Raw genomic sequence first — 18,946 nt, 5'->3', positions numbered from 1 at the left:
ATTTGGTTTGAACTTGATACACATAGGTGGGGCACAAATCTAAAACAATAATGACACTTTCTAAGTGGAGCGGGGTGGGGATTTGACATGGTTAAATGGAATTAGGATTAGAATGGGGATGGTCAAAAATAAGTTTCTATTTGGTCACAGGGAAGGAGGGGTGGGAGCTGGGTGGGGGGGATGGGGAAAAGGGAGAAATTAGTTCTGTAAGGGTAGGGTGGTATGTGACGGTCTATAAAAAAGCCCCAAGGGGTAACCTAGAATGGTATGGGGTGGGAGGGGGGAGGTAAAAAAATATTGGGTTTTTGAGTTGGGTGGGGTTGGGGAGGGTGGGGAGGTAAGGGGTATAGAAGAAGGAGAACACATTTTAGGGGATCATATGGAACACTGAATTGTAAGGAGATATACTGTATACTGGATTATATGATAACACACTGGGCACAGCAAAATATAGGTATAATATTAATGTTTGTAGTGAGAAAGTATGGGTATGCTCTGTAAACACTGGGAAACTAATTTAAAACACTTGGTAATTAGGGAATCTATCTCATTGATAGGGAGGAGTAATTTAGAACAATGGGAAAATATGACACAAAGGGAAATAGTGACAGTTAGAGCTATGGGTTTAATATTACAAGGATCCCTATTATTAATTGTACTTCTCTCCTTGAAGTTACTAGGGTTTAGCCTCCATTTCTCCTTTCTGTTTTTCCTTGATAGTTTTTTTCAGAATAATCAATGGTATTGAATATTGGATCGTGGAATGTCCGAGGGTTGGGTACCCCTGCCAAAAGAGCAGTTGTATTTGACGTGTTGGATATATTTAAAGTGAGTATTGCCTGTCTGCAGGAGACACACTTGACTAAAGACACTAAATCTCAAATAAGAAATAAGTGATTCCAGTGCCAATTTCACGCGGTGCACACCGCTTACTCCAGGGGTGTGTCGGTGTTAATTGGTAGAGGGTTGGTGTTTACCTGCAGACAGTGTAATATTGTCGTGGAGGGCTGATATATTTTCTTACATTGTATAATAGAGAACCAGGAATATATATTTGCAAATATTTACACACCCCTCCTTTTAAACTAGATGTCTTGTACTGTTTATTGGAATTTATAGTAGATAAACCTAGTTTGCCAATTATTGTAGTTGGGGATTTTAATGTTGTTATAAATAAAAAAATAGATAGGTTCCCCCCAGGAAAACAGGGACAGGGATTACAAGAAAATCGAATGGGCCAATTCCTTCAAGAAGCCGGTCTATCAGACCTCTGGAGAATACGGAACCCTGTGTCACTACAATTCTCATGCTACTCGAGTTCTTATTCTACACTTTCAAGAATAGACCTTATATTGGGCAATGAATTAGCTTCCCAAACAATTAAAGATATAGTTTATCAACCTAGGGGGGTATCGGACCACTCACTGCTGACAGTCTCGATAAACACAAGGAATAATAAATCTTGCAGGGTATGGAAGATGAACCCAATGTGGTTTGAAATAATAGAGGACCAGAATGAGATCGCAGTTAAGTTGAACGATTTTATAATGCTTAATATGGATACCACAACAAGAGGGATGATGTGGGACGTATTGAAGGCTTATCTGAGGGGATTACTTATTCAACAGGTCTCAAGAATTAAAAAATCATCATTGGACTGGGAGGATAAGATCAGGAAGGAGTTAATAGCAGCAGAAAGGGAGTATGTGAAAGAGCCATCCCCTGATAAACAAAGTTTATAGGAGAACAAGCAACAAATATACAAAGATGTAATGATTAGGAAGTCTGAAAATAAGAGACTGTTTCAAAAGCAAATTGTATATGGGGAAGGGGAAAAAGTCGGGAAGATGCTGGCCTATATTGTTAGGTCTAGTTCCTCCCCCTCCATGATCCCCGCTATTAGGACTGCACGTGGTGAGATCTCCTCTCGGGCAGATGAAATTACTGATACGTTTAAGAAATATTATGAAGAATTGTATAAATCTCAGGGGATCGTGGGAGGAGAGGAAATGGACAGCTTTTTCAGGAATATTGAGATGCCCTCCCTTACAGAGACTGACAGTGAGGTACTGGAGGCCCCGATAACATTGGAAGAAATTAAAACAGCAGTAATGGAAATGGCAAATCAGAAATCCCCTGGTCCTGATGGCCTCCCCGCTGAGACTTATAAAAACTATGTGAAGGTATTACTCCCGAAGCTCCTCAAGTTGTTTGACTGGGCAAATAAAGAGGGGAAGCTACCCATATCAATGACTGAGGCTACGATCATAATGCTACATAAAGAAGGGAAAGACCCCCTGGAACCTGGGTCTTATAGACCTATCTCCTTGCTATGTTCAGACGATAAGATCTTAGCAAAGATCCTTGCTACCAGACTTAAAAAAATAATTCATAAATTAGTTCATCTGGACCAAACAGGTTTCATTCCCCATAGATCAACCAGTAGGAATATTAGGAGGGTCTTTTTGAACCTGCAAATTCCAATAGAAAATGCGGGCACAAGGGCTGTTTTGATGCTAGACATGGTAAAAGCGATCGATAGCCTTGAATGGGGGTACATCTGGCGTGTACTGAAGGAGTTTGGCTTCGGCCCCTCTTTTAGTAAATGGGTTAAAATTCTATACAACGATCCCAGTGCTAAAGTCAGAGTCAATAATATTTTTTCTGATGGGTTCCGACTTGAAAGAGGCTCAAGACAGGGGTGCCCTTTGTCACCCCTGATTTTTGCTCTGGCAATGGAACCGGTAGCCGCTGCAGTAAGGCACAATAAGATTATGGAAGGGTTCCAGAGAAGGACTAGAGAAGAGAGGATCGCGTTATATGCGGACGATGTCCTCATATTTTTGGGGGATAAGGAGCGATCACTTATACAGGTGATAGATATCTTTTCGAGATTTGGAAGTCTATCTGGTCTCTCCATAAATTGGGAGAAATCAGTGCTATTACCAATAGATCCCATCAGGAAAAGCACCTATTTGGATAATATCCAAATAGAAATAGTAGAGATAACAAAATATTTAGGCATTTATATAACAAAAGACCCAAATAACTATATAAATAATAATTTAGTTCCCTTACTATCTAAATTTAAAAATAAGATCGATATATGGAGGGGGCTCCCATTATCAGTGGCTGGAAGATGCAATCTGATCAAAATGCTGTGGTTGCCTCCGCTACTGTACCTATTGCATAATTCAACAATATGGATTCATAGGAAATGGTTTAAAAAAATAGATACGATGCTAAGAGATCTTATATGGAAAGGGGGGCAGTCTAGGATAAGCCTACAAACCTTACAATTATCAACTTGAGAAGGGGGCATGGCAGTCCCGCATCCTCAATGCTATTTCCTAGCAGCCCAGCTACAGCACTTAGGGTCAGGTACTGATCCCGATGGTGACAATAATGGGGGAATATTGATTGCAGGAGCGCCACATAAAACATTAATGGAGGTGCTGGAGGCAAATTAATAATAAAAGTTTGGAAATCTATTAAGGCCCTGAAGGGAATGGGAGGAATGGCTTAGTATGCCCCCCTTTGGGATAATAAGAACTTACAAGAGTTAATACCAATGGGGAAAATAAAGGTATGGGAAATAAAGGGAATAATTAGACTGGCTCAATTATATAATGGTAGTACTTTAAAAACTTTCTCCTTATTAAAGGAGGAATTCGACATCCCAAACCACTCGTATTATATCTATTTACAAATTAGACATGCCTTAAAAGCTCAGTTTGGGGAACAAGGCCCGATGTGGAGTTACTCTCCCATTCTCCAAAGAATAGGTAGCTCTGAAGGTTCTAATGGATTCATAGCAGAAACTTACCCACATATATGTAGTAGTAGTATTGAGGGACCAGAAAAGCTTAAGTGCAGAAGTAAATGGGCAAGGGACCTGGGTATAATACCGGATGAACAATGGAAAAGGATACTGGTGGGAGGGCATCAGGTCTCGGTTTCACCCGCCCAGAAGTTCTCATATTTAATGCGCCTACATAGGACATATTATACTCCTAAAAGACTGTTTGAATTTGGGCGGAGGGTGGATGCCAACTGTCCTAGGTGCCAGAACACCGGGGACCTGATGCACATGATTTGGAAATGCCCAAAATTATTCCACTACTGGACAGAAATATTAGATACTATAAATAAGATCTTTGACTTAGGACTTAAAATGGATCCGAAATTGTGTATTTTGGGAGTGGGGGAGAGTTCCGGGCAAGAAAATTAATAGCGCAGGCAGAGAAACCCCCCTCGAAGGATGACTGGATTAGAACAGTAACTGAAACAGTATGGAAAGAAAAGGTAGTATATGCAAGGAGAAGAAATTTAAAGGAGTTTAAAAAAATTTGGAAACCTTGGCTAGAGGAATTGGGTTATCCTATGTAAGGTGTGTGTAGGAAGGAGATGACGTAGAGACATGTACGGTATTAAGATATTTACGAAGGCGCGTTAGTAATAACTACAAAGATAGGGGGGGAGGGTAATAGGTAGGTCTATAGCGGGGGGGGGGTTAAAAAGGGGAAAATTGGAGAGAAATTTTCTGGTCTATTTTATATATGTATTGTAATGTATATGGTGTATTTAAGAATTTTTGTATTTGGTAATTTTGTATATCATGTAGAAATGAATAAAGATTATTTAATTTAAAAAAAAAAAAAAAGGAAGTGAGAGATGTAATGAAAGAAATCACGGTAACAAGCCCAAGCTACCTAGATGAATACCTGTTTAGTTGCCATATGAAAAAAAACAAGTGCACGAATGGAGGTGTAGCGCAGACCCGCAAACAGCCAACAATCAGCGGGACTGACCCATTTAATTCAAACTTGTAGGATTGGGTAAGGCATGACTTAATCTCCAATTTTTTTAACAGTATTCATTAAATCAAAGCTCAATTATAAATGACATTTGAAAAGAAATGATAATTTCTTGAAATGAGGTCCAGACAAACAAAAAGATGCAAATAAATGCAGGTCTGTATCCATTAATATATTTAAATACATTTATTATGACTGCAAGCAGTGTCATTTGGATTTTTCCCTGTACAGCAGAGCTAAGGCTGTAGGAGAGAGAAACAGCACAAGGAGTCAATCAGTGTTGATGCAGTGCTAGAAGCATGCTGATAGCAAAAGAGGGCAAGATGTCAGAGAGATGAGCTCATAAGCTTCTCCATTTCACTATCCAGTCCAGACTGTGAGTGCCTACAAGACTTTTACGTCTTACCAAACTGCATCAGAGTAATCGTCTTTCTTTCTCTGCCAAACAGAGCTTTGGAGTGTGGCAGAACTGTGTAAATATCAAAATTCAATAAACAGACAGTTCCTTGGCAAGTAAAACAGCCCCCTTATATGTGTTTCATCTGTGTATTTAACGATTTGCTGAGAGATCAGCTTTAAGAAACGTTTATGCATATTGCTATTATATTATCCCCTAATAATCTTTGTTTTTCGCAGGTTATACAGGAGATAAGTGCAGTTGATAAAGATGAACCATCAAATGGCCATTTGTTTTACTTCACTTTACCTCCTGATGCAAGTAATATAAATTTTACATTACAAGACAATAAAGGTAAGTGTAATATTTCATTACTGAAATAAAAATATACCTATCTCTTTAAAATCTATTTAAATCATTCTCATTAACTCGGTAGAATTAAAAAGCACAGAGTTGTGAATGGGTAAGGTAGAGAAATCTCTATATAATTTAAAAACATTATAGATGGTGTATTTGTGTGTTTATACATATGTATTTTGCATACACCCTTTTATTGAGATTATTGACATTCGATTACATGGATGAAAAAAGGTTACCCTTTTGTCTTAAAAACAATAATGTACTGTTTGTGAAAAAAAAAATCAAGATACAGTAACCATCCCTCAATATACACCTTAAGGTGATTCTATCATCCATGCATTAATTTATCTTTGAAAGCAAAATCGACACACTCCAATGCTGCAGCTGTTGATGAAGTATGCTCTATCAAGTAAGCCAGTGGGCAAATGATTTTTAAACAACTTAAAAGTAATCATTTATAAGCTAGTCAAACTTATAATTGGTTGGCTAAAGCTAAAGCTTTATTTTTGTGGAAAACAATTGATAAAACATAACAGTTAAGCATTAGTATTATTGTAATAATAACAATATTGTAATTTAGTATTGTATTGTACAGTAATAATAAGTTAAATGAGTAAACTTGATTCTAATTTTGTTTTTTTCATTTTCTTTAGCTGCATTTGATTTGTAAACATTTCCATCCTCCAAATATCTAACACTGCACTGAATACTACACTATTGGTCAAAACTTTTAGGTAGGTGTGAAAAATGCTGCAAATTAAGAATGCTTTCAGAAATAAAAGTGTTAATAGTTTATTTTTATCAATTAACAAAATGAAAAGTAAATGAACAGAATTGAACTCCAAATCAAATCAACATTTGCCTTCAAAACAGCATCAATTCTTCTAGGTACGCTTGCACACAATTTGTGAAGGAACTCGGCAGGTAGGTTGTTCCAAACAGCTTGGAGAACTAACCACAGATCTTCTGTGAATGTGGGCTGCCTCAAATCCTTCTGTCTCTTCATATAATCTCAGAGAGACTCAATGATGTTGAGATCAGGGCTCGGTGCAAGTCAAACCATCACTTCCAGGACTACTTGTTCTTCTTTACGCTGAAGACAATCCTTAATGACATTGGCTGTATGTTTGGGGTTACTGTCCTGCTGCAGAATAAATTTGTCACCAACCACATTTCTCCCTGGTGGTATGGAATGATAGATAAGTATTTCTCAGCATTGAGGACACAATTGATCCTGACCAAATCTGCAAATCCATTTGCAGAAATGCAGCCAGAAACTTGCAAGGAACCTCCACCATGCTTCACTGTTGCATGCAGACATTTATTTTACCACTCTTCAGCCCTTTGCCACACAACCTGCCTCTTGCTACAACCAGATATTTAGGCCTTATGCACACTGGAGGTTTTTTGATGTTTTTACAGCAGCTGTTTTTGGCTGTAGATGTTTTTTTCTACAGTCATTAAGCTATCCATCATGTTATCCTATGTGTCCATGCACACATAGGCTGTTATCAGCAGTTTAGGGCAGTGGTGTTTTTGAGCAGTAAAAAAAACCCAAAACTAGTGGGTTCTGAGAGATGTTTTTTAGCTGTAAAAATGCTCTAACAGTGATAAACGCTGAAAAAATTAAAAAATGCTCAAACACTTCCCTCACCAGCTTTTTTAAATGTTTTTAATCCACTGAAAAAATGTAAAAAAAAAAAAAAAAAAAATTCTTTGAAAAAAAAACTGTTAAAACGCTAACACGGAAAAATGCCACAAATGCTAATAAACGCAAAAAACGCTATTGCAAAAACATTGAAAAAAGTTGAAAAACTCGCTGCAAAGCTACTGACGTTTTTATAACATCATTTTAACGTCCAGTATGCATGAGGCCTTAAACTTTTGACTCATCAGTCCAGAGCACCTCCTGACATTTCAACACCTTTCTATGTTTTTGTGCATATCTGAGTCACTTTGCCTTGTTTCCATGTTGGAGGTATGGCTTTTTGACTGCAATTTTTCCACAAAAACCACTTCTGGCCAGACTTCTCCAGACAGTAGATGAGGGTACCTGGGCCCAGCTGGTTTCTTTCAGTTCTGTGTTGATGGCATTGCTGGACATCTTCCAGTGTTGAAGGGAAACAAGCATGATGTGTGTTTCATCTGCTGCATTGAGTTTTTATGGCCAACTGCTGCAACTACAGCCCTCAACTTTGCCTGTGTCTTCGTGCTTCTTCACAATCTTTAAAATCTTTGCCTGGGAGTGACATTGCTGATTCAGTATACCTTCCTTATGCTTTGCTTAGTTTTCCCATGGTGTATGACCTGTGAAATTAAATTATCTTCCACAACGTCACATTTAATAGCAGATTTTGGCTGTTCCTCACCAAGTTTTGAGCTTTCTACACAGCTGATTCTGTTTCAGTTAATGACAGTGTTTCAACCTACATATGAAATTGATGATCATTAGCACCTGCTTGGTTTAATTGGTTAATTATCCAATTGACTCTAATCCTACAAAATCCTCAACTTTCTGCAAGTGTACAAGTGTAAAAACCAATGCTGGTTGAAGCCAAATGGTAGTCACACCAAATATTGATTTGATTTATATTTTTCTTCTATTCACTCACTTTACATTTTGTAAATTGAAAAAAAAAAAAAAATTAATATATAATTTTTAAAACATTCTTTACAGCATTTCTTCACACCCGCGTAAAAGGTTTGCACCATACTGTATGTCTCTCAAATTGTTCATGTACTACAGTTTACTGCATGGCATTGCTCTTTTTTTGGTTTCTTAGAATGAGCCTACTGTTTGGAGGTGTGATGGAAGTAGAGGTATATCACATTCTTTCATATGCTAATTTATTTAGATCCATCATCACAGCAAGCATAGAAAAATGAGGCAGAGCTTAATAGGATAGGTGAGGGCAGGGGCGGACTGACAACTCATGGGGCCCCCGGGCAATAGGAGGTCGTGGGGCCCCCAGGTTTAACCACTTGCTTACTGGGCACTTAAACCCCCCTCCTGCCCAGACCAATTTTCAGCTTTCAGCACTGTGACTCTTTGAATGACAATTGCGCGGTCATACAACACTGTACCCAAATGAAATTTTTATCATTTTCTTCACACAAATAGAGCTTTCTTTTGGTGGTATTTAATCACCACTGGGGTTATTTTTTGCTAAACAAACAAAAAAAATGGAAAATTTTGAAAAAAAAAAAGTTTCATAGTTTGTTATAACATTTTGCAAACAGGTTTTTCTCCCTCATTGATATGCATTGATGAGACATCACTGATGGGCACTGATAGGCTGCACTGGTGGGCACTGATAGGCTGCACTGATGGGCACTGATAGACACAGATAAGGCGGCACTGATATGCACAGATAAGGCAGCACTAATATGCACAGATAACGCGGTACTGATGGGCAAAGAGAAGGCGGCACTGATGGCCACTGATAAGATGGCACTGATGGGTCCTGATGGGTGGCACTGATGGGCACTGATAAGTGTTACTGATAAGTACCACTGATGGATGGCACTGCTAGGTGGCACTGATGGGAAGCACTGTTGATGAGGCACTGATTGGTGACATTGATAGGTGGCACTGTGGGCACTGATGGGTGGTGCTGGTGAGCACTAGACATGTGCATTCGTTTTCATCCAAATGCATTTTCGTCCAAATTTCAAGTATTTTCGTTATCGTTTTAACAAACGATAACGAAAGTGCAGAATCCGAAAAACGAAAGATCCGACATAAACAAATGCTTAATTTTCATTTTCGTTGCTACAACGGTTCGATATAGATAGGAGATTCGACATGATGCTGACAATAACAATCTGTGTCCATCAAACCTGTGGCCGATTGTGCCTATCCTTAACTCTATTAGTCCAACATTATTCTACATAGAGAGAAAAGATTCGACATAGAGAGAAAAGATTTGATGTAGGGGAGAAAAGATTGCTGCTGGAATTGGGTGGGGGAAGTAAAATAAAAATAATGATGATGATGAATGTTATTGGCTGATTGTAACCAAAGAGGATTATGGCTTATGGTGTCTGTTGAAAGTTCTAAGAAGATTCGACGGAGCAGCTAAACTATATGGGGTCGTACAGTTTAGCTGCTCCGTCATTTGACAGACACCATAAGCCTTCAATGTCAGATTCGACCTTAATTAATTTGGATTTTCGGATGAATGCAAGTTTTTAATGAAAAACTAAATAAAGAAAAACTAATTTCGGGAGTAACTAAATAAATGTATTTTTCGGACGAAAACGAAATTCCGAAAGAAAATATTTCAGTGTGTCTAGTGGGCACTGGTAAGTGGCACAGGTGGGCACAGATGACCTGGGGGCTGCTCTCCTTGATCGGGACCTATGTCCCTCTGACAGCCGTCGGTGATCGGCTTTTTTTTTTCTCCTCAGGCTGTCAGCATGAGAATAAAAAATAGCCGATTACTGGCTTTGTTTACATCACATGATCAGCTGTCATTGGCTGACAGCTGATCATGTGGTAAGGGGTCGGGATCTCATAGACTCGCTGATCACAGAGTGTGCCGCTCGAGCACAATAGATGTCCTCCTGGCAAAGTAGGTCTGCGCTGTAGCCGTCATTTGGCTATATTGCGGATCTGAAGCGGTTAAAGATGGCCACCACTGATGTCTGCTGATGAAGCTGCACTGATAGGCGTCACTGATGAGGAGGCACAGATAGGTGGTACTGATAAGTAGGCACTCATGGGCACTTGAAAAATAAATAGCAAAAGCCATTTATGGGTAGCACTGATAGGCTCCACTGATGAGGAGGCACTGGTAGGTGGCACTGATTGGCAGCATTGGTGGGCACTGTTGGGACTGCACATATCAGTGTAGATGTCCCTTTTACAGAACTTGGTTATCAGCTCTCCTCTCCTTTCCTCATGTGGCCAGGCCAGCAAGGGAGCAAGATGTACCTGCTGCTCACCTGCAGCAGAGTACAGGTAGCAGGGCAAGAATTTTTAATGACAGACCAAGCTATTGCTGAGTAAAGACAGGTGCTCTTAATGTCCCCCCCACCCCAATCCTATTGTGGTGTTTGAGGGAGCTCAGGGAGATTCACAGAACGCAGGGGTGGGAAATGTGCTTGCTGGAATGCTGAGAAGGAGCCAGTGCTGTGACCTCTTATCAAGCCTGAGAAGAGGAGGGGGAGAACACGGGAAGGAACGGACAGTAGCTGGCCGGAACGGACTTCACCTCCTTCATCAATCACAGGGAGAGGAGGGTGAGCGTGCAGGAAACATCACAGAGGCATCTGTGCTGCGACTGCAGGGCTACAAGAGACAGTGACAGGCTGGATTGGTGTGAGAGCGGGGGTACTCACAGCTCTTGTAGTTCTGCCCAAAGTAGTGCTGGAGGGAGAGAAATGTCAGCAGTGTGCGTGCAGTATCTGGGAAACCTGCAGATCGGGGATATATGCTGACAGACAGCAGAGCTCTCTCTCTGTGTCTGCTCCGGATGTTTGGCGACAGTCAGGGGCGGGCCCCCTGCTGGCCTCCGGGCCCTCGGTCAGTGCCCGATATGCCCGAATGGTCAGGCCCCTAGGTGAGGGAACTACCTTGTGCAAGGAATAAAGCTTACCATTGCCATTGAAAAAAATATAACACCTTTGGAAATTAAATAAAAAAGGTCAGGTAAGGTTGCTACAGTGCATCTCTGTAGCATATTGTATGCTGAAAGTAAAGTTAAAGCAGATCTTCACTCACAAAAGAAGTCTCTCCTCTTCACTACTCCTTAGCCCTCTTCATCCCTCCTTAGCTCCGCTACACAAAGATTTTTTTTTTGTTTGTTTGTTTACTTCTTTGAATTTAAAGGTTTGGTCATGCCTCCTCTGCACATCATTCACCTAGGCAAATGATGTGCACTGTGCGCCTTGTGCCTCGAGGGATATGCATGTCACATATCCCAGGAGGCATTGTCCTCAATTCACAAAGGAGGGAGGGGTGGGCCTAGCACAGCATCATTGAGTGGCCCCCTGACTGAACCCAGAACAGTTAACAGTCTCTCAATAAGGCACAAAAAATACGGTGGTGCAGGACCCAATCAGTGGAGGAAATGAAGGGGAACTGAGCAGGAACAGGGCAGGATCCACTGGGTGGGTGAGTATCTGAACTGTGCAGAGACCACAACCTTTTAGGCAGGGGTAAAAAAAATGGAGGGAGGGTGAAGATCAGCGTTAGGTAAAGTCTAGAATAGCTGAAGGTAGCAGTTGATAGGAGCTTCCTTTATCAGTTGCATTCTTTTTTTAAATTTGCAGGCTGCCCAGAATGACACTTAACAGTCAGTGTTCACATGGACATTACAACCTGGACTGCTACAGATGGTGTTTTGTTCATTCTTTAAAAAAACAATTAATTCTGGAAATATATTTTATGTTATTTTAATAAAACATATGCACATTTTCTTTTTATGAAAAAAAAGCTAGACAAACCAAATAGCTTTAATTTTGGCAACAAAAAAGCATTCAACAGCTTATCTGGAGGTTATTGGTGCAGTCATTTGTTTAGTATATACAAGCATCTCACGGAACGGTATTAATATTAAGAAAGGGCTTGAGAGGTATGCATTAATAGGTGCATATGTTATTATTATTTATATTATGTGGCATTGCTCCAGTAGAAACTTCATTATAATGACACACAAGGACACACTTTGGGCTCAGTTGCATGGAAAACTTTTCAAGACACAAAATAACTATGACAGCCTAGAATTATTCAATCAAAAAGTACAATACCATTTCTTTTAGTGTTCTTCATGCTGCTTTGCTAACCTCTCCAGCTCAGTCTTTTTTTCCTCTACAAACAGCGGCTTGCTTGGCCATATAATAAAGAAATGTCATGGTAACTGTTTTCAGTGCAACCACAGATCAACTGTAGTATATTACATCTTCAAGGACATCATTTTGAAAAAAGTCATCACTCTTTCCTGCTTGTCAGTGCAATTTATTTTTCCTTTTCTTCAGCACTGTATAATATTTGTGTGCCTGTAGTCTTCTTTAATATTGAAAACAAATACATTTTGAGTATTTGTGGCTACGTTATTATACTCTTTCTATTTTGTGTGTACATACATATGTAATTTGATGAGTTTTTTTTAACAAATGGAGAATCTGTTTATCTTTTTTGTAGCAAAAAAGCACATTTACATAGATATCTGGATTTGATTTGCAGTTTTCATAAGACATGAGCACATATTTCTTTTTCTTGTACTGTAGACGGTTTGATTAATTCTGGCATTGCCAAAGGGTAATACATTGCTGACAAAAAGTGAGAAATCAAAAGTAATGCTAAATTGCCTGTCCCTCCTCACTATAGCCGTTGATTGAAGATCAGTAGTGTGACATTTGCTTGACTTTGTATCATGTCTAGATTTCGACAGCAACTCTAATGCCTAAAAATGAAATGTGTATATATATATATATATATATATATATATATATATATATATATATATATATATATATATATATATATATATATACACAGTGACTTGAAAAAGTATTCATACCCCTTGGCATTATCCACATTATTTTGTGTGTTTTTTGTGTGTTACGACCAAAAACGCAAGTGTATTTTATTGGGATTTTATGTGATAGACCAACACAAAGTGGCACATAATTGTGAATTGGAAGGAAAATGATAGATGGTTTTCAACATTTTTTACAAATAAATATGTGAGAAGTGTGGCTTGCATTTGTATTCAGCCCCATTTACTCTAATATATAAAAAAGGAAGTACCATCCAAGTAGGTCATAAGGTTGCCACCATCCCTTATATAAGGAGAAAAAGAGATAACCCCTCAACAATAGGTGGGACTTTGAAGGCAACAAAGTAGTAAAAAAAAATAATAATAAAATTGTTTTTTTACTACTTTGTTGCCTTCAAAGTCCCACCTATTGTTAAGGGGTTATCTCTTTTTCTCCATTTACTTTAATACCCCTAACTAAAATTTAGTGGAACCAATTGCCTTCAAAAGTCATCTAATTAGAAAATAGAGTCCACCTGTGTGCCATTTAATCTCAGTATAAATACAGCTGTTCTGTAAAGCCCTCACAGGTTTGTTAGAGAACCTTAGTGAACAAACAGCATCATGATGGCCAAGGAACACACCAGATGGGTCAAGGATAAAGTTGTGGAGAAGTTTAAAGCAGGGTTAGGTTCTAAAAAGATATCCCAAGCTTTTAACATCTCACGGAGCACTGTTCAATCCATCATCCAAAAATAGAAAGAGTATCGCACAACTGTATACCTACCAAGACATGGCCATCCACCTAAACTGACAGACCAAGCAAGGAGAGCATTCATCAGAGAAGCAGCCAAGAGGCTCATGGTAACTCTGGAGGAGCTGCAGAGATCCACAGCTCAGGTGGGAAAATCTGTCCACAGGACAACTATTAGTCATACACTCCACAAATCTGGCCTATATGGAAGAGTGGCAAGAAGAAAGGCATTGTTGAAAGTAAGCCATAAAAAGTCCAGTTTACAGTTTTCAAGAAGCCATGCAGGGGACACAGCAAACATGTGGAAGAAGGTGCTCTGGTCAGATGAGACCAAAATTTAACTTTTTGGCCTAAAAGCAAAACGCTATGTGTGGCAAAAAACTAACACTGCACATCACCATGAAAATACCATCCCCACTGTGAAACATGGGTGTGGCAGCATTGTGTTGTAGGGATGCTTTTCTTCAGCGGGGAAAGGAAAGCTGGTCAGAGTTGATGGGAAGATGGATGGAGCCAAATACAGGACAATCTCAGAAGAAGACTTGTTCTGCAAAAGACTTGAGACTGGGACAGAGGTTTACCTTCCAGCAGTACAATGACCCTAAACATACAGCCAGATATACAATGGAATGGTTTAGCTCAAAGCATATTCATGTGTTAGAATGGCCCAGTCAAAGTCCAGACCTAAATCCAATTGAGAATTTGTGGCAAGACTTGAAATTTACTGTTCACAGATGCTCGCCATCCAATCTGACAGAGCTTGAGCTATTTTACAAAGAAGAATGGGCAAAAATGTCACTCTCTAGATGTGCAAAACTGGTGGAGACATACCCAAAAATACTTGCAGCTGTAATTGCTGCTATAGGTGGTTTTACAAAGTATTGACTCAGGGGGGCTGAATACAAATACACGCCACACTTTTTGAATATTTATTTGTAAAAAATGTTGAAAACCATTTATCATTTTCCTTTCACTTCACAATTATGTGCCACTTTGTGTTGGTCTATCACATAAAATCCCAATAAAAACATTTATGTTTTTGATTGTAACATGACAAAATGTGTAAATTGTCAAGTGGTATGAATACTTTTTCAAGGCACTGTATATAGACTGTATTGCAGGCTTGCTTATTTAATTAAACTGTGGCTGACACAGGGCTTAGCCAGAAGTCATTGCTGTCATGGCACATCACATAAGCAGCAGATCAGACTGTCTGGGCTGTTCTATAAATTTGTTGTTAAAATATCAGCGATCAACAAAATGTCCCAGACTGTAGAATTAACTGGCAAGTTTCATACCCTTAACAAAGGTTTTATAATGATATCATCATCAAATAGGAAGATTGTTTATTAGTTCATCCTAAAAGAACTGTGAGGAGGAGCATAGGTTACCAGGAGTCTATGAATGGCAGCAGGTTTAAGCTTCAAGTGATACTAAAGTCAAGTTTTTTTAAAAATAACAAACACTTACCTGCTTTGTGCAATGGATGTGTGCAGAGCATTCCCGATTCTTCTCTTCTCAGGTCCCCCTCCTCCACTCCTGACCCCTCCCTCTTGCCGAGTGCCCCCAGAGCAGACAGTTAGCTGTGGGGGCAACTAAGCAGGCCTGCTCCCGAGGCGATGCTCTGCATGTCCATTCAGACATGTAGCCGCGGCTCGGTCTCACCCCCTCTCTCTTCTCATTGGCTTACTAGCTGTGATTGATAACAGTGGGAGCCAATGGCTCTCGCTGCTGTCTCAGCCAATAAGGAGGGAAAATCCCCGAAGCACTGAGACTCTCATGCACATTGCTGGATCGAGATGGGGCTCAGGTAAGTATTGGGGGACTGGTTAGACTGCTGCACACAGAAAGTAAAAAAAAAACATTGAGCCTTTAAACCACTTTTTGTGCAGATCATGTAGATCATGTATTGTACTTGTATATCTCCAGTGTTCGCTGGTCTGTTAACTAATCAGGGCTTAAATTGTGCCAACAACTTAGTGGGGGGAGATTTACTAAAGCTGGTGCACACAGAATCTAGTACAGCTGTGCACAGTAACCCTAACTTCTAACTTTAGCTTCAGTTCAAATTGACAATAAAACCTAGAGGATGATTGGTTACTTTGCACAGCTGCGCCAGATTCTGTATGCCCCAGTTTTAGTAAATCTCCCCCCCAGTGATTTATTGTGCACTGAAAATTCTGGTTGCCTGTCTGCAGTACACGGAGACTAACTTGGAATGAGCAGGCAGGTTAACAAAACCAGAGTAAGGGCCAGTTCACACCACAGAAATGCACTCTGGATGCGTTCCAGATGTGTTTTTGCTTACTGTTCACGCCACATGCAATTCTAATGCGTTTTTGATGAGTTTTGCTGTGTTCCAGTACAATTCTGCACAGAAAAAAAATGCAACATGTTCTACTTTTTTTTTTAGACCAAAAACTGACTGGAACTGACTGTACCGGTGTCAACTTGGAATACATGTAAAACACTGTGCATGTATTTTTCATACGGAAAAATACACGCTGGACTGCATCTGGTGTGAACTAGCACTCAGGTCACGACTCCCAACAGTCAGTGATTTAAAAACTACTGAATGCATGACAGCCAGAACATTTTCAGAAGGCTAGATCAGCTTACATATTCCCTAACTATATTTTTTTTCATTATTCACTGAAATTCGAAGCATAATTTTCTTCCCAGATATTTACTGCTAATGTGATATTATTAAAATCAATTTTCTACAGATAATACAGCTGCAGTTATAACAAAGAGAAATGGATTTCGGAGGCAAGAACAGTCTGTATTTTATTTACCAGTTGTCATCGTGGATAGTGGATCTCCATCACTTAGCAGCACCAATACACTTACTATACGAGTCTGTGACTGTGATGTGGATGGAATAGCACAAACCTGTAATGCTGAAGCTTATACTTTACCTGCTGGATTGAGTACTGGAGCTCTGATTGCAATATTAGCTTGTGTTCTGACACTCTTAGGTAAGATAAATGAATTCCTATAATATTACTAAAACAAAGGATTATTATTAGTCAAGGTATAATTTGCCCAGGATCCATACAAAGCCTCATGAGTAGTCTAAAAATTACTACCCCGACCATTCAGTATCTGTGGAAATATTGAATGAAAGGAATGGAAATGTTGACATTGACCCATGTATACAGTCATTGTTATGCAGTCATTAATAGTATTACTAAGCAGTCTATAAGTTTAGGCTTTTTCATCAAATGGTATCTTACAAATCTGTTATAGACCTAAGTTAGTGTAATAATATTCAGGTCTGAGCATCCTAAAACTGTGTGGGCAAATACAGAGCGGCCTTGTTTTAAAATCCACAAGCAAGCAGTGACAGTTTTTAGAAAAAAACAAAAAAACCACAGAGCAGACCACATCCACATAGCCAGTAGTGTCCTGTTCCCAAAATACAGGATATATGACCCCAGGAATGCATCGTAACAGACATGAACACATTCTTAAGGAATTAATAAACTGATATTATGAGCCATAAGCAAGATCAATATTAAGCAAGGTATTTTATAAACAGCTCAATACACTTGTTAGCACACAGTCTGCACAACCTCAAAGAACATTGATAAACTGCTGATGGCTATCATAAGGAGGATCCTGATAACTTGAAACCTGTCAAGAGATGTGATATCAATGACTAACTGGGGTCCATAAAACCAATATAATAGGATGCCCCTCCATCCAGGCCTACCTGGATACCCAGGTACTGCCCTAGAGGACATGTATCAATGCAAAAAAAAAACAAAACATTTTTGCAGGAGCAGGAGCAGTAATTTTATTAGTGCTTAAAGTGAAACAATAAAAATGAAATATTCCTTTAAATATCGTGCCTAGGGGGTCCCCTTAGTCTGCCTGTAAAGTGGCACATCTGTATTATGTGTAGAACAGTGCTGCAGCAAAACGTAATTTCTAAAGGAAAAAATGTAATCTAAACTTGCTCACAGCTGTAATGTATTGCTTCCGGCAATTTAGATAAAAAATCAATGGAAAAATCAGCATGGGTCCCCCCGTCCATAGGGGAACTCCAAAATGAAAAAAAAAAATGGCGTGGGGACCTCCCAAAATCCATACCAGACCCTTATCCGAGCATGCAGCCTGGGGGACAGGATGGGGGTGAGAGAACGCCCCCCCTCCTGAACCATCCCAGGCCACATGCCCTCAACATGGGGAGGGTGCTTTGGGGTGGACCATTTTGATGGAGACAAGAGCCTCTTCCTGACAACCCTAGCCATTGGTTGATGGGGTCTGTGGGTGTGGGGCTTATCGGAATCTGGAAGCCCCCTTTAATAAGGGAGCCCCCAGATTCCTGTCCCCTCCATATGTGAGTGGGTATCAGGTACATTGCACCCCTACCCATTCACCAAAAAAGTGTCAACAAGTAAAAACCACAACAGACAGTTTTTGACAATTCCTTTATTAAAGAAAAAAGTGTGCATCAATCTTCAATCACGCCGCCCGATGGACCCAAAAAAATAAAAAACGTAAAAATTCTGCCTCGATGGGAGGCCTCCCAGTGACTGCTGTCTTTTGGCTTTGACAGCTGTTATGCAGGCAAGGGTGGGGCCACCCGCTGACATAACTGGATGACCCCGCCCCCTCTGATGTCACATGATGTCACATGACATCAGAAGGAGCAGGGTCACTCGGATACGTCACCGGGAGGCCCCGCCCTTGCCTATATAACAGCTGTTACAGTTAAGCGATAGCAGTCGCTAGGAGGCCTCCCATCGAGGCAGAGTTTTTTTTTCTGTTTTTTGGGTCCGTCGGGCGGAGTGACTTAAAAATGGATGGACAACGCGGGACACTTTTTTTTTCTTTTTTAATAAAGGAATTGTCAAAAACTGTATGTTGTGGTTTTTGCTTTTTGACACTTTTTTTGACACTTTTTTTGGTGAATGGGTAGGGGGTTCAATGTACCTGATACCCATTCACATACATGGGCGGGATCTGGGAGCCCCCTTGTTAAAGCGGGCTTCCAGACTCCAATAAGCCTGCCGCCCACAGACCCCAACAACCAATGGCCAGGGTTGTCGGGAAGAGGCGCTTGTCCCCATCAACCTGGGAAAAGGTGCTTTGGAGGGCCCCCAAAGCACCCTCCCCATGTTGAGGG

General features: G+C 40.0%; 1 protein-coding gene across 2 annotated transcripts in view; it reads left to right on the top strand.

The window, feature by feature from the left end:
- The window catches only part of CDH7 (cadherin 7), a 430,878-nt gene that overhangs the window by 395,837 nt on the left and 16,095 nt on the right, over positions 1–18,946 (top strand). For both annotated transcript variants that reach the window (XM_073631278.1, XM_073631279.1), the window contains exons 10-11: positions 5,454–5,568; positions 16,539–16,790. In XM_073631278.1, the coding sequence (XP_073487379.1) occupies positions 5,454–5,568; positions 16,539–16,790 (367 nt within the window). The remainder of the gene's footprint in view (positions 1–5,453; positions 5,569–16,538; positions 16,791–18,946) is intronic.

Source organism: Aquarana catesbeiana, linkage group LG05, assembly GCF_042186555.1.
Source record: "Aquarana catesbeiana isolate 2022-GZ linkage group LG05, ASM4218655v1, whole genome shotgun sequence".
Taxonomy (NCBI): domain Eukaryota; kingdom Metazoa; phylum Chordata; class Amphibia; order Anura; family Ranidae; genus Aquarana; species Aquarana catesbeiana.
Note: the sequence above shows the minus strand (reverse complement) of the source record. Positions and strands in the feature narration are given on the sequence as shown.